At 52.8% G+C, this 12,121-nt stretch overlaps 6 protein-coding genes across 6 annotated transcripts; 4 read left to right on the top strand and 2 right to left on the bottom strand.

The window, feature by feature from the left end:
- Positions 1 to 83: 83 nt before the first annotated feature.
- J4E88_009682 (uncharacterized protein) lies at positions 84 to 3,810 on the bottom strand (the record flags this gene model as incomplete). The annotated part of the gene is made up of 7 exons (XM_049403281.1): positions 84 to 115; positions 342 to 891; positions 959 to 1,117; positions 1,185 to 1,328; positions 1,707 to 2,037; positions 2,086 to 3,304; positions 3,354 to 3,810. The coding sequence occupies 7 exons, from the start codon at positions 3,808 to 3,810 to the stop codon at positions 84 to 86; spliced, it is 2,892 nt and encodes a 963-aa protein (XP_049251055.1).
- A 459-nt stretch (positions 3,811 to 4,269) lies between these two features.
- On the top strand, positions 4,270 to 4,899 carry J4E88_009681 (uncharacterized protein; the record flags this gene model as incomplete). The annotated part of the gene is made up of 3 exons (XM_049403280.1): positions 4,270 to 4,588; positions 4,641 to 4,741; positions 4,795 to 4,899. 3 exons carry the CDS (start codon positions 4,270 to 4,272, stop codon positions 4,897 to 4,899), a joined length of 525 nt encoding a protein of 174 aa, XP_049251054.1.
- Positions 4,900 to 5,320: 421 nt separating this feature from the next.
- Positions 5,321 to 6,167, bottom strand: RAB6B (Ras- protein Rab-6B; the record flags this gene model as incomplete). Its single annotated transcript, XM_049403279.1, has 5 exons — positions 5,321 to 5,379; positions 5,435 to 5,837; positions 5,902 to 5,990; positions 6,050 to 6,075; positions 6,127 to 6,167. 5 exons carry the CDS (start codon positions 6,165 to 6,167, stop codon positions 5,321 to 5,323), a joined length of 618 nt encoding a protein of 205 aa, XP_049251053.1.
- Positions 6,168 to 6,459: 292 nt separating this feature from the next.
- Positions 6,460 to 7,845, top strand: J4E88_009679 (uncharacterized protein; the record flags this gene model as incomplete). The annotated part of the gene is made up of 3 exons (XM_049403278.1): positions 6,460 to 6,593; positions 6,645 to 7,580; positions 7,632 to 7,845. 3 exons carry the CDS (start codon positions 6,460 to 6,462, stop codon positions 7,843 to 7,845), a joined length of 1,284 nt encoding a protein of 427 aa, XP_049251052.1.
- Positions 7,846 to 8,396: 551 nt separating this feature from the next.
- Positions 8,397 to 9,266, top strand: J4E88_009678 (uncharacterized protein; the record flags this gene model as incomplete). The annotated part of the gene is made up of 2 exons (XM_049403277.1): positions 8,397 to 8,409; positions 8,458 to 9,266. 2 exons carry the CDS (start codon positions 8,397 to 8,399, stop codon positions 9,264 to 9,266), a joined length of 822 nt encoding a protein of 273 aa, XP_049251051.1.
- A 373-nt stretch (positions 9,267 to 9,639) lies between these two features.
- Positions 9,640 to 11,481, top strand: J4E88_009677 (uncharacterized protein; the record flags this gene model as incomplete). Its single annotated transcript, XM_049403276.1, has 3 exons — positions 9,640 to 10,000; positions 10,106 to 10,226; positions 10,272 to 11,481. 3 exons carry the CDS (start codon positions 9,640 to 9,642, stop codon positions 11,479 to 11,481), a joined length of 1,692 nt encoding a protein of 563 aa, XP_049251050.1.
- Between the last annotated feature and the right edge of the window lie 640 nt (positions 11,482 to 12,121).

Here is a 12,121-nt window from a genome sequence, read left to right as displayed (position 1 = left end):
CACCGTATTCCGCCCGACGCCAAATTCCATGCAATGCATGCTGCAGAAGTCCACTAAACTCCTCATGAAGATAAAGAAAACACTCAGTCCATATTACCGACCATCTCTTCAAGCTCTACGCGCTGTGACTGAGCCATTCCCGAGTCCCTGCTCATAAGTACGCTAGCGATTTCGTTGGCATGGCAAGTACATTGCGCGCAACCATCGACACAGCTCACATCAGCTGGCGTATGCAGCTCAGATGAATTCATCGCTGCAACCAAGCGAGTCAGCTGACTCCACTAGTGAATGTTCAGTATGCTGGTGGGGATGTTGGGGAGTTGGAGAGTAGGATGACTTACGATCTTGAACGGCGTAGCTGTCGTGGTGGACATCCTGAGCATCTCCCTGGTGGTCAAGCGATTCCTGGGCGTCGACGAAAGAGTCCTCGCCGTCGTCGGTGGTCTCTTCCTTCTTGACGATATCCTTGGACTTAGGCTTGGGGATGACCTTGATCTTGTTCTTGCCGACCTTGGCGCGCTTGGGCTTGGTATCTAGGAGCTCATCGTCCTCATCTTCGCCCTCGTTGTCTGGCTCAGGCTTGACCTTGGCTTCCTCATCGGTGGCGGCGACTTTCTTCTTCGGCGATGCACGCTTGCGCTTACTGGCCGGGGTAGTTTGAACGTCGTCCTGATCGTCGCCAGAGGAAGTGGTGGCCTTGCGAGGCTTCCTGGCGGCCGACTTCGGAGTACCCTTGGCCTTGGTGGGTGTGTTCTTGACGGGCGAGCGAGGAGTGCCTGCATCGGGAGCGGTTTCGTTGTCCTCGAATACCTTCTTCATGCGAGAATAGCGCTTAGACGCCGCTCCAGAAGTAGTATTGGCCTTGGCTGCGATTTCACTCCAGTTTGGGGGCTAAGACACTATTGTTAGTGGCTGCTGGTTTCTCGAACTATGTGGCTGGACGTGAATTGGTGCTCACCTGAGTTCGCTTATGGTGCTTGACACAAAGCCAGAGGAACTGGTACGTTGTACCTCCGGGAACCTCGTTCCTGTCCATGGACTGCTTAAGACGCGACCATCGCTTTGTCACGGCGCTTTTGTTGAGGTCGAGCGCGGCGGAGACGGCTTCCCAATCAATCTACAATGAGTCAGTATACGGGACTTGGATTAAGATGCAAACCAAAAAGGGAGACGATGAGACTTACGACAGGGCTGCCATCGTTGGTTAGGACCAAGTATAGATAATTGATATTCTCTGCTTCGGTAGGCATCTTGGAGGTGGTAGTCGAACAGAATCTTGATGCGGGGAAACTGTTGGCAGATTTGGTATGAGTTGGAGTGTCGTTGTCCTAATCTCACGCGAAATTGTTGAATGTAGGAGTGAGAGAGACAACTGACAATTGAAGTCAGCTATAGACCCACATTCCCTTGGTGAAGGCGAGATCTCACAAGGCAACGACAACAGGCGACACGCTAACACACTTAGCGCCGTTTTCCAAGCCAAAGTAGAGAGATTAGTAGTGAGGAAGAGTCTGAGAGAGTCTTGGTGAGAGTGGTAGGCGGCTATGGATGAGGTAGTAGCGGCGGGGGTTGACAAAGAAAAGCACATGCTGCTGCGACGATGGACGCTAAACGCCAACGGTCATGTTGAAAATGTTTGCTGTTTGCGAGGCGTGGTGTTCCATTGTTGAACGCAACCCCAATGCTTAAGACACTCCTAAACCTACAGGCTGGGCTTCTTCGCCGTCCTGTTCACTGATTCCATTCCCAACCAACTCAGTGAAATCCAGTCCAACCTCCCTCAGCATCTCAGCATGTTCATGTGCCAATCTCAAGCACTCGTTCCACACATTGCCGCCTTCATCCACGCTACTTAGCTGCCTTTTTAATAGTATGTTGAATTGGTCGATGTGCTCTTTTGACCACTTGACGCACGCGGACATGAGCTGTTGTGGGAAGCACTTCTGATACATGTCGACGGTGTTCTTGATGATGGTGAAATAGATGTAGGAGATCTGGAAGATATAGTCTGGGAGATTGCCTTCGAATATGCATTGCCTGAAAGGGTCAGTGGATGATTTGGACTTTGGTGGAGTGGAGACATACCGCGTGCGAGTTCTGATCAGGTTACCGCGAGCTTCCAGATAGGCTTCTCGTGCGCGGTCTTCGAAGCCTAGTTGGACTACCCAACTCACGTGTTGCCTGACAGAGGTGAACCAGTTGTTGTGCTCTACCATGTGCTTGACCAAAACGTTCGCAAGCTTCGCAGCGCGCTCATTGACCTTGTAGGTGACGATTGTCTTGGCCATCTCATTGCTTCTAATGTTCTTTGCAAGTGCCTTGAGCCGGTCCACTTTCAGGACTGCCTCCTGGAAATGTTGGAGCGCGATCTCAATGTCCAAATCGTCTAGTTGACTTTCTACCCACCGGATATTGCGCTGTTGTCCGTCAATGTCAACAAAAGTACTGACTTGTTCGTTGTTGATGCCGTCTGAGAGATTGTCCAATAACTCTGTCCTGTTCATGAAGGCAGGGTCGCGCGAAAGAAGGTGGCTATAGGAGTCTTGCGTTCGGTCTTTCTCTTGTACATCCGCTTCTTGGCTCTTGCGCAGGTCATCCTTCGTCTTGCGGAAAGTAGCCACGAAAGCGGATTTATCACCACTGTCTTCCTTCTTGGTGTCGTATGTGAAAGACTCAGATCCAGCGCGTATAATGATGCGTTCTTCTGGCGTCCTAATCACTTGGGTATCCTGTAGGGGAAAACATCTCTGGGCAGTAAACTCCATATTCGCCCTGTTGCCATCACGCTGTCCAGGAACATCGTTACGTGCCTTTTTTTCTGATGCGATAAGGAGATGATCATTTAGTAGCAGTAGTCTCACTCTTCGCCTTGCCTTGAGGGTTGCAGAGTCCAGTTCGAACCATCTCGTTGACTTCCACACGATATATCGTCCGGGTATTGGGGGTAGATACTTTTGCGAGCCTTCAACGTCCCTGTAAAGCTGCTGTAGCTGGCCTGCGCGCAGTTGATTGAGATCTCCGATCGAACTTCGGTTAGCTCTTCGCGAGCTCGCGGTGTCATTGGCGGCACCCGTAGCTGATGCTGTCTGCTCCAAGGTAGTTGTCAGGTCAGACATCAACTGACGAAGCGTCCGCATTTCGCCCTTGAGCTTCTCTGCTTCTTTACTGATCTTGATAAACTGTGTGCGGTTTTGGTATACGTTGTGCTGGAGGTCGAGCGATGTACGATGCTTCGTCTTGCGCAGCTCGTCCTGGTAGCGGCTGATGTCTGCTTCAGAGGCGTCTGCGAGGATAGTTGATACATCTGTGCGAGTCAGCATGCAGGCAATCACATCACCATATGTTAGCCTTACATCGCTCTACTTCCAGGTTGGGGTCCCGCAATGCGCGCGGGTCGACTTGCAGGACCCGTCCATTGGAGCTTCCGGGCGGCCGTCCCTCTCTCGTCTGACTCTTCTCTCTGTACTGAACAGGCATTTGTGGCATCTGCGGCATAGGCTCCCCATTTCCGAAGTCGCTAGGGAGCGTCGTGATCTTCTGGGAGTACCTCCTCTTGACGAGATCCGCCGTCTTATCTGGCCGCTGCGGTCTTGGCTGTGATGGGGGGCCATCCTGTCTGGTCCTCGACCGGCTGGATTCGTTCGAAGGGCGCCCGGAGCTTGGGAGTGAAGCGGCAGCAGCAGCAGCGACGCCTGCGGGCATGGGCGCACTAATCTGTCGCGGCGCGCTGATGGTGGGCGGCGGCGCGTTCTTCTTGCTCTTGTCCCCCCGCTTCTTGCGGAGGGAGATGCCCTTCTGTTTCTCTGACATCTTGCCTGCAAGATCCACCGAATATTGTGGTGTAGGAGCGCAGCACTTTATACAAGGATGAAACGGAACAGGTGCCCTAGAGCCTACATCAGCATGAGAACGAAAGCTAGCCAACCCCAACGCAATGTAGGCTTCCAGGTCATTTACCTCTAACACTCGTCCAATTCCTGCGTCGAGTGGGCCGGGAGTGGAGTTGTGGTCAGTGGTAGCGAGGGGAGCTGCGCCATGAGTGCGCGTCCGTGGATGTTGACAGGTACTCGTAGAGCCCCGTCATGCGTGGAGCCGCGGTCTCGAGTGTGAGCTCGGGCCCACTTTGGTGAATCGTGCCTTCCCTGAACACTGAGAAAAAGTTAAACACCACACCACATCACCGCCATCACCTGCCGCCAATTCAAAGGGCTCCAGCTGCTCCTTCCCCGCCTGATTGCGCTTTTCACTCCCACGAATCGCACCACCATCATGTCCAACTCGTCGTTAAAACCATCGACCATTGCGGCCATTAGCGCCGGCACCATCGTCACAGGCCTTCTCGCATACGCCGCCTACTTCGACTACAAGCGACGAAATGACCCCGGCTTCCGCAAGCAGCTGAAGAAGGAGTCGAAGCGAACAGAGCGGGCGGCCAAGGAGGAGGCCGAGGCACAGGGCGCCGAGCAGAAGAAGGCGATCCGAGAGGCGGTAGAGCGGGCAAACGAGGAGGGCTTCCCCAAGGACCCCGAGGAGGTCGAGGCGTACTTTATGCAAGAGGTTGCGCAGGGAGAAGGAATGGTGCAGAAGGGTATGATTATGTTTGGCCCTCTTGGTGGGACGTGGTGCTAATTGTTTGCCAGGTGCGGACAACGTCGAGGCGGCGCTATGCTTCTACCGCGCATTGAAGGTCTACCCCAACCCGCGGGAATTGATCAACATCTACGACAAGACTGTTCCCAAGGTACGTTGCTGCTCTTCGCCATGAACTGGCGACGGCCCGCTAACACCCGACAGCCCGTCCTCGACATTCTCGCCGAGATGATCGCAGTTGACACGTCAATCCCCGTCGGCGGCAGCAAGACGCCGTCTGAGGCTGGCTCGGCAGGCGACCTCGAGTAAAACACTGCGACGATAGTACTTCGATAAATTCAGCAAGCATTCTTGGACCCCGCTCCACCTGATAACGGCCCCTGTAATATTCTTGTATATGGATCAGCATCGGCGCAGTCGGTCAATTCTACGGCCGGCGTTCTGGTTGAGCATGATTCATCTGGCTGGGGCGGCGTTGGGATAGATGCGGGCTTCCAATGCATACAATCCAAACAGCACTCGGCATCTCTCCATTGACGTCATGCAGTGGTACGCATGGTACGCACTGGTATACTACAGATTACGTTTCCGACGTTAAGATGCATGCGGCCCATGCCCGAACGCCTTGCTGACAATGACTTTCTCAGACTTGCAAAACATCATCCCAAATAATTACAGTACGCCCTTAAGCGAATGAACCGAAGTTGATTGCCAAACGGCTATGTCTTGTTTAACATGAGCACGAGTTTTCTTGCGGTGGCTGGCTGGGGTTGATGTTCACGTCGATCACTGCATCTTGGATTAGCATGGCGTTCACCGCAACAATATGTACGTTGAGACGTACTCTGACTCTGCCCTTGTTGGCCTTCGCCCTCCATGCCCGGTAACGCCTGCGCAATTCTCTTGAACAGCGCCTTTACGTTGTGTCCGACCTTCGCGCTCGTCTCGATGAACATCAAGTTGTTCTTCTTGGCTTCTTCTTCACCCTGCGCCGTTGTGACCTCGCGCTTGTCGTTCAAGTCGGTCTTGTTGCCCACGAGCACAATAATGACATCGTTGCCGCGCTCGCCTCTGACATCGTCTACCCATTTTCTTGTGTTTTCAAACGTCTTCTTGTTTGTGATGTCGTATACAACCACGGCTACGCTAGAATCGCGGATGTAGGAGGGAATCAGGGAGCGGAATCGTTCCTGGCCGGCGGTATCCCAGAGCTGCAGACGGACAGTCCGATCTTCGAGGTACATGGTCTGCGGCGAAGATTAGATGTTGCACTAGATTGTCATATCTATGGCGGCTTTGCAGCGAGCATACCTTGCTTAGAAAGTCGATGCCGATGGTGGCTTGGTACGTGTTGTCGAACGAGTCGTACATGAAGCGGGTAATTAGAGACGTCTTTCCCACTGCGAAGGTAGATTAGCACGTGTGTCGCAAACCGCTATATCTGCGATAGTATGCATACCACTTTGTTCGCCCAGGAATACGAGCCTGCAGCCGGTTAGTATACGAAGTTGGTCTCCGCCGCGGAGGACAGCTCACTTGAACTTCTTGAGCGGGTTTGAGTAGCCCGACTGCGCCATTGTGACTGGAGGTTGTAGATTTTGAGAATATCGGAAGTCTCGAAATGTGTTATCGCAGAGGACCAGAAGCAATATCCCGGCCGTGTGTCTTGGTGGGGTGTCGTGTCTGAATAGGAGTGTCGGTCGAATCTGGAGGCCTGGCACCCTGGCGGCCAACACCGACTACCGAGTGCGGCAGGGGTCCCGGTGGGTCCAGCCCGTGCGCCGCTTTGCTGGTCGGAATTTTGGGTCGAACTTTTTGCGACAACGAACAACCCCACAACTACTTCGAGCACGGCAACCGTAAGACAACATGGCGGACACCGAAGCAGCGCCAGCGCAATACAAACAGTCGAGTCGCAAAGGCAAGAAGGCTTGGCGCAAGAATGTCGATGTCACGGAGATTCAATCCGGCCTAGAAGATGTGCGCGACCAGATCATTCAAGGGTATGTTCCAATTACAACACACAGTCGATGCATACACTAACGCCTCTACAGTGGTGTCATCTCTGAGAAGACCGCAGACGAACTTTTCGCCGTCGATGTCCTTGGATCGGCTGAGATCCAAAAAGAGGTCGCGAAACGACACAAGCCTCTCAAGGTCGACGAGATCCTCGCTAAGCGCTCTGCCGTTCCCGCCGTATCCACCCGGAAGCGACTCTCGGAAATCACCGACGATGGCAAGAGGAAGAAGGCAAAGGTATCAGGCAAAGAATACGACAGGCTGAGGGCGATTGCATACGGAGGCGAGCAGACCAAGAAGGACGTCGTACAGACTGGCGACGCCGCTTACGACCCATGGGCAGTGCAAGAGGTCAAGGAGGATCCTCGTTTCTCATACCTTGAGAAGAAGAAGCCCAAGGTCGAGCCGAAAACCCTGAAGCACGCACCCATCTCGCAGGCAAAGACCGGCAAGGCCATTCCCTCAGTCCGCAAACCTACCGGTGGAAAGTCGTACAACCCCTTGCTGGAAGACTGGCAAAACGAGCTCATGCGCGAATCCGACAAGATTGTCGAGGTTGAGAAGAAGCGCCTGCAAGAGGCCCGCGAAGAGGCCGAGCTTATGGAGAGAGCTGCTGCTGAGACAGATTCTGACTCAGGCGAGGAGAGCGTGTGGGAGAGCGAATGGGAAGGTTTCAGTGACAATGAGGATAAGGAAGCCAAGAAGAAGAGGCCGGAGAGGAAGTCGCTGTCACAACGGAACAAGATCAAGAGGAGAAAGGACGCGCAAAGAAAGGCGGTCCACGAAGCCAAGATGAAGGCCAAGGAACAACAGGTCCAGGAGATCAAAAGATTAGCCAAGAGCGTAGAAGAGAAGGAGAAGGCGAGAGCCGCTGTGAAACAAGCTCTTGAACAGAGGAATGCAGAGCTCGCAGATGAGGAGGACGATGGCGAAGAATTGGAGCTGAGGAAGAAGCAGTTCGGCAAGGCACCGTAAGTACCTATCCACGTTTCACACAACGAACATCTACTAATCGACCACAGTCTACCAGAGGCCCCGCTCGAAGTCGTTCTACCAGACGAGCTCCGCGACTCTCTGCGTCTTCTGAAGCCAGAAGGCAATCTGCTCAAGGACCGCTTCAGGACTTTCATGCTTCAGGGCAAGGTCGAAGCCAGAAGACAGATCCCATACGCCAAGCAGAAGAAGTACCACGTGTCGGAGAAGTGGAGCTACAAGGACTGGCAATTGCCCAAATAGACAGATATGGACCGACCGGCCAGTACCGACACCCGTGTCTATCGGTAAATGCACTTCTTTCGCGACCACTATAATTTTGTCTCGCTTGCAGTTATCTGGTGACTCCCTAACTCACTCACAATGGTAGTTGGTTGGGCACAGACCGCTGCATCCCCCGCAAGGTGTGAGCTACTTGTCATAGGACAGGTCAAGGTCGAATTTCCATCGGCGCAAGCTACGAACGGTATCAATTGTATGTTCCTTGTAACGCTTGTCTCATCCTGACCTTGCCGATTTGTACCACATGCAACGAAAAGTCAGGGCGCGCCTTCCCGTCCTAGCCTCACTGTTATAGTGGGCCACCTAAGCATTCTATCAGTGAAGAGGCAGAGATTGTGTCACCGGCAGGCGTGTTTGCTACATCGAGACGTTATCTGCTCGATTTGTATTAGCTTACGGGTAGAGACATGCTCTCACCTCCTCCGTCTTCGCCCTCGACCAAGGCTCCCTCACTCCCCATCTCTGCTCGCACGACCCATTCAGACAGAAAGACCCAGTCACGACGCAACAGCATGGCAATCCAAGGTGAGTCGCTCTCTTTCCTGCTCATGTCACTTTACTGACCTTCAGCAGGTCCTTTCCGATGCTCGAACTGCAATGTTATCGAAGAACCCGCCAATCCTCTCAAGCGCTGCGGCGGCTGCAAGGTGCTCCGTTACTGCTCTCTATCTTGCCAGAAGGCGCATTGGAAAGATGTCCACAAGCACCGGTGCAACAAACCTCGTAACCACAAGGATGAGAACTGGCCTGAACAACGTATGCCTGCACGCATCTACCCGCACAACACTCACCTCAGTATTACGTCCGCGGATTCATATGATGGGGTTATGCCCGGTCTTATCAAACAAGATGAGCCTATGACAATTCACGAGCAGAAAGCTTCCGCTTCTGACAAGATTCTACTGAACAAAGACGAGCCGACAGCCTACAAACTCCTCATCGAGAGCTTCCGCGCTTGGGATGAGACAAAACGTTGCAGCCTCGGGACTATGATAGACCCACGCGACTCGTATATGGACGCCACCGTCAAGTACAACACCGGCTACCTCTTCGAAGGACTACTTAAGCATATCGCCAACAGCGAGAAGACTGTGGGGATCCTTCCTGCATGGTGGAATGCAGACAAAAGACACGCATGCATCGAAGTCGCAAAAGAGATGTATCACTGGGATGACCTTCCTGAGGCAGGCATTCCTAAGGAGGTGAACGAGTGGCGCCGGTATGGGGGCCCGTCTCTGAGATCGCCTTTGCGTGCGCTGGGCATGAAGATTGAGGGGATCGACACCATTGAGGCGGTAAAGCTGGGATACTACAAAGTAAAGAAATTGCCGGACGGACGCATCGTTATCCATAACGAGACCGATTTGAGTCACCTGGAATGAGTGGTTCTGCAACCATTATGTACTCTGAGATCAATTCTGGGATGTCGGTAGTGCGGAAAGGTTTCAGATCACGGCTGCCAATAAAAGTAACCAAAGAAAAGTTGAAAATTCGTCTTCAAAATGTCGAGTTTACTTTGCAAAGTGATTAAATGAAGGCAGAAGGACGTGACGGCAAAGCAGTACCCGGTATCCTGGATTGTGGGGTATGCAGCGCACGGGCTTCTACGCGTCATCTCACGAGCGAGACAGCTTTGACACTTTGAACTACGCGACTTGTCAGCGGTGACGAGCTCGTGCCTTGACTACTTACTCCTATTCTCGATGTAATCTCTTAGTCCCCAATGCGGCTCATTCCCGACAGACGAACCTAAGCATGCCATCCTCCTCCCGCCGCACTCAGCATGCACCAGCATCCAACAGCGCCGACGAAAGCTCTCCCAAGTTCACGCCCTCTCCACGCTCCTCACATTCCTCCGATGGCCTGTCCATGATACACGAGCCGAACTCTTTCGAACTTCGCACGATTACTCCACGAGATGAACCCGCATCGAAAGAGGGGCTGGGAGAAGAAGACGAGAGCTTCCTTCCTAGTATACGGCGCGCCTCTTTGGACTCTGTGCAGAGCTATGAGTTGTATACACCAGATGAGGATCGCACAGTGCTCAAGAAGCTTGATCGGCGGCTAGTCGCGTTCATGGCCTTGTTGTACATGCTGAGCTTCTTGGATCGGTCGAGTGAGTACTTTCTACACCTAGAAGACTCGTTGGGGAGACATGTACGTCAGATGTGCGTAAAGCAGGTCTGGTAGGCTCTGCGACACTTGCTGATGAATTTGGCAGATATTGGCAATGCGCGCATAGCTGGTCTGGCAGATGACCTGAAGCTCAGCTCCACGCAGTATGAGTGGTTACTGTGGGCGTTCTATATCACATACATTCTTTTCGAATGGATGACACTACTGTAGGTAGTCTTCAGTTACAAAGGCCGCATAGCTAATTTCGATAGGTATCGAATCGTGCCGCCGCATATCTATATATCTCTATGCATCCTTTCTTGGGGCATAGTTGCGTCACTCCAGGCAGTAGCGACATCCTTCGGATTCCTTCTTGTGCTGCGAGCACTTCTCGGCATCAGCGAAGCAGCGTTCGGACCTGGCGTACCATTCTACCTATCCTTCTTCTTCCGCCGATCCGAGCTCGCCTTTCGAACCGGACTCTTCATCAGCGCCAGCCCCCTTTCAGCATCGTTTGCCGGAGCGCTGGCCTACGTTATTACCAAAGTCGGCGAACATGGCCCGCTTAGTCCTTGGAGACTACTCTTTCTTCTGGAAGGGTTCCCTTCCGTATTGATTGCCGTCTGGGCATGGGACTTTGTACCAGATGGACCAGGACTGGCAAAGTGGCTAAGTCCCCGACAGCGCGAGGTTGCAGTAATGAGGCTGAGGTCAGAAAAGGAGAGCGAAGATGAAGACCAAGAAGAGAAGTACCAGGGTGGACGAAGAAGAGGACGTGTGGATGTCCACGAAGTACTACAGACCCTAAAGGATCCGAAGTCTTACCTGACAGCACTCATGTTCTTCTCCTGTAACGTGGCCTTCAGTTCCATGCCCGTATTCCTGCCGACCGTAATCCGAGATATGGGCTGGGAGTCCATCACGGCTCAAGGACTTTCAGCTCCACCATACCTCTTTGCTTTCGTTGTCGTCCTCACGACTGCATATTACTCCGATCGATTACAATCACGCTCGACTTTCATCATGCTCCACTCTGTTCTGGCAACGATCGGGTACGGTACCATTGCCATCTCTGGATACCTACAATCTGACAATACCATGATCCGCTACATCGCGCTCTATCCCGCCGCCGCCGGCTTCTTCAGCGCTATCACCATCATCATCACATGGACACTTAACAACCAAGAAAGCGATAGTAAGAAGGGCACCGGTATGGCTCTTCTCAACGTCATTGGCCAGATGGGCCCATTAGTCGGCACGAGCATCTTCCCAGATGACGACGGCCCTTATTACGTCAAGGGCATGAGTATATGTGCAGGATTCATGCTTCTTGTTGGTATTCTCGCTGCGATATTGAGATGGGTTCTGATAAGAGAGAATCGCAAACTCAACAATGGTCGCAGTGCAGAATATGCTGGTGTGCCGCTGGATGAGGGTGGGAGCATGAGAAGAGAAAGGAAGAAGTTTACTTTCATGTTGTAGATGGGTAGCGCACCTACGATTGTCATCTACTTTATAATTTCACCCAGAATCTAGGAGATTATCCACTTCAAGACGACCATTTCCTATATTTGACCACCATCATATAAAGGCGCAAAGCGCCTATTGAATTATTTCGCTGTTCGAGTGAATTCAGACCAAGGAGTTGAACTGCTCTCGCGCGGTTCAAGTCAACCTGGTTATAGGCGGAGAATCTGGTAGGGGAATCGCGGCAGGGTTCAGTGGCCTCATCACCGGTGTAGGCGGGAAAGGCGCAAAAGGCCAAGTCGACGGCGTAGCTTCCGCATCCTGCTGCTGCTGAGACTGTCGTGGAACGCTCGGCTGGAAAGTCGGCGGCGGTGGACGAGTGGGAGTAGTGTAAGCAGGTATCGGCATTTGCCATGGTATCATTGGCTGTGGATAGAATGGTAAAAGGTGATCTCCACCGCCCTGTCGATGCCAAGTATGGTTATAAGAACGTGGCGGTGGTCGAGACGATCGAGATCCACGGTGACAGCAGTAGCACATCATGATTCCAATGATAATGCATGGGATAAACACGGCGATGAGGATGATACCTGCTTTGTCTCTTTCGCTCATGACTGCATTGATTACTTGCACCCTGGTACTGGAGAATCTGCGA

The sequence above is a fragment of the Alternaria novae-zelandiae genome (genome assembly GCF_023758075.1).
Source record: "Alternaria novae-zelandiae strain BMP 2774 chromosome Unknown scaffold_25, whole genome shotgun sequence".
Classification (NCBI taxonomy): domain Eukaryota; kingdom Fungi; phylum Ascomycota; class Dothideomycetes; order Pleosporales; family Pleosporaceae; genus Alternaria; species Alternaria novae-zelandiae.
Note: the sequence above shows the minus strand (reverse complement) of the source record. Positions and strands in the feature narration are given on the sequence as shown.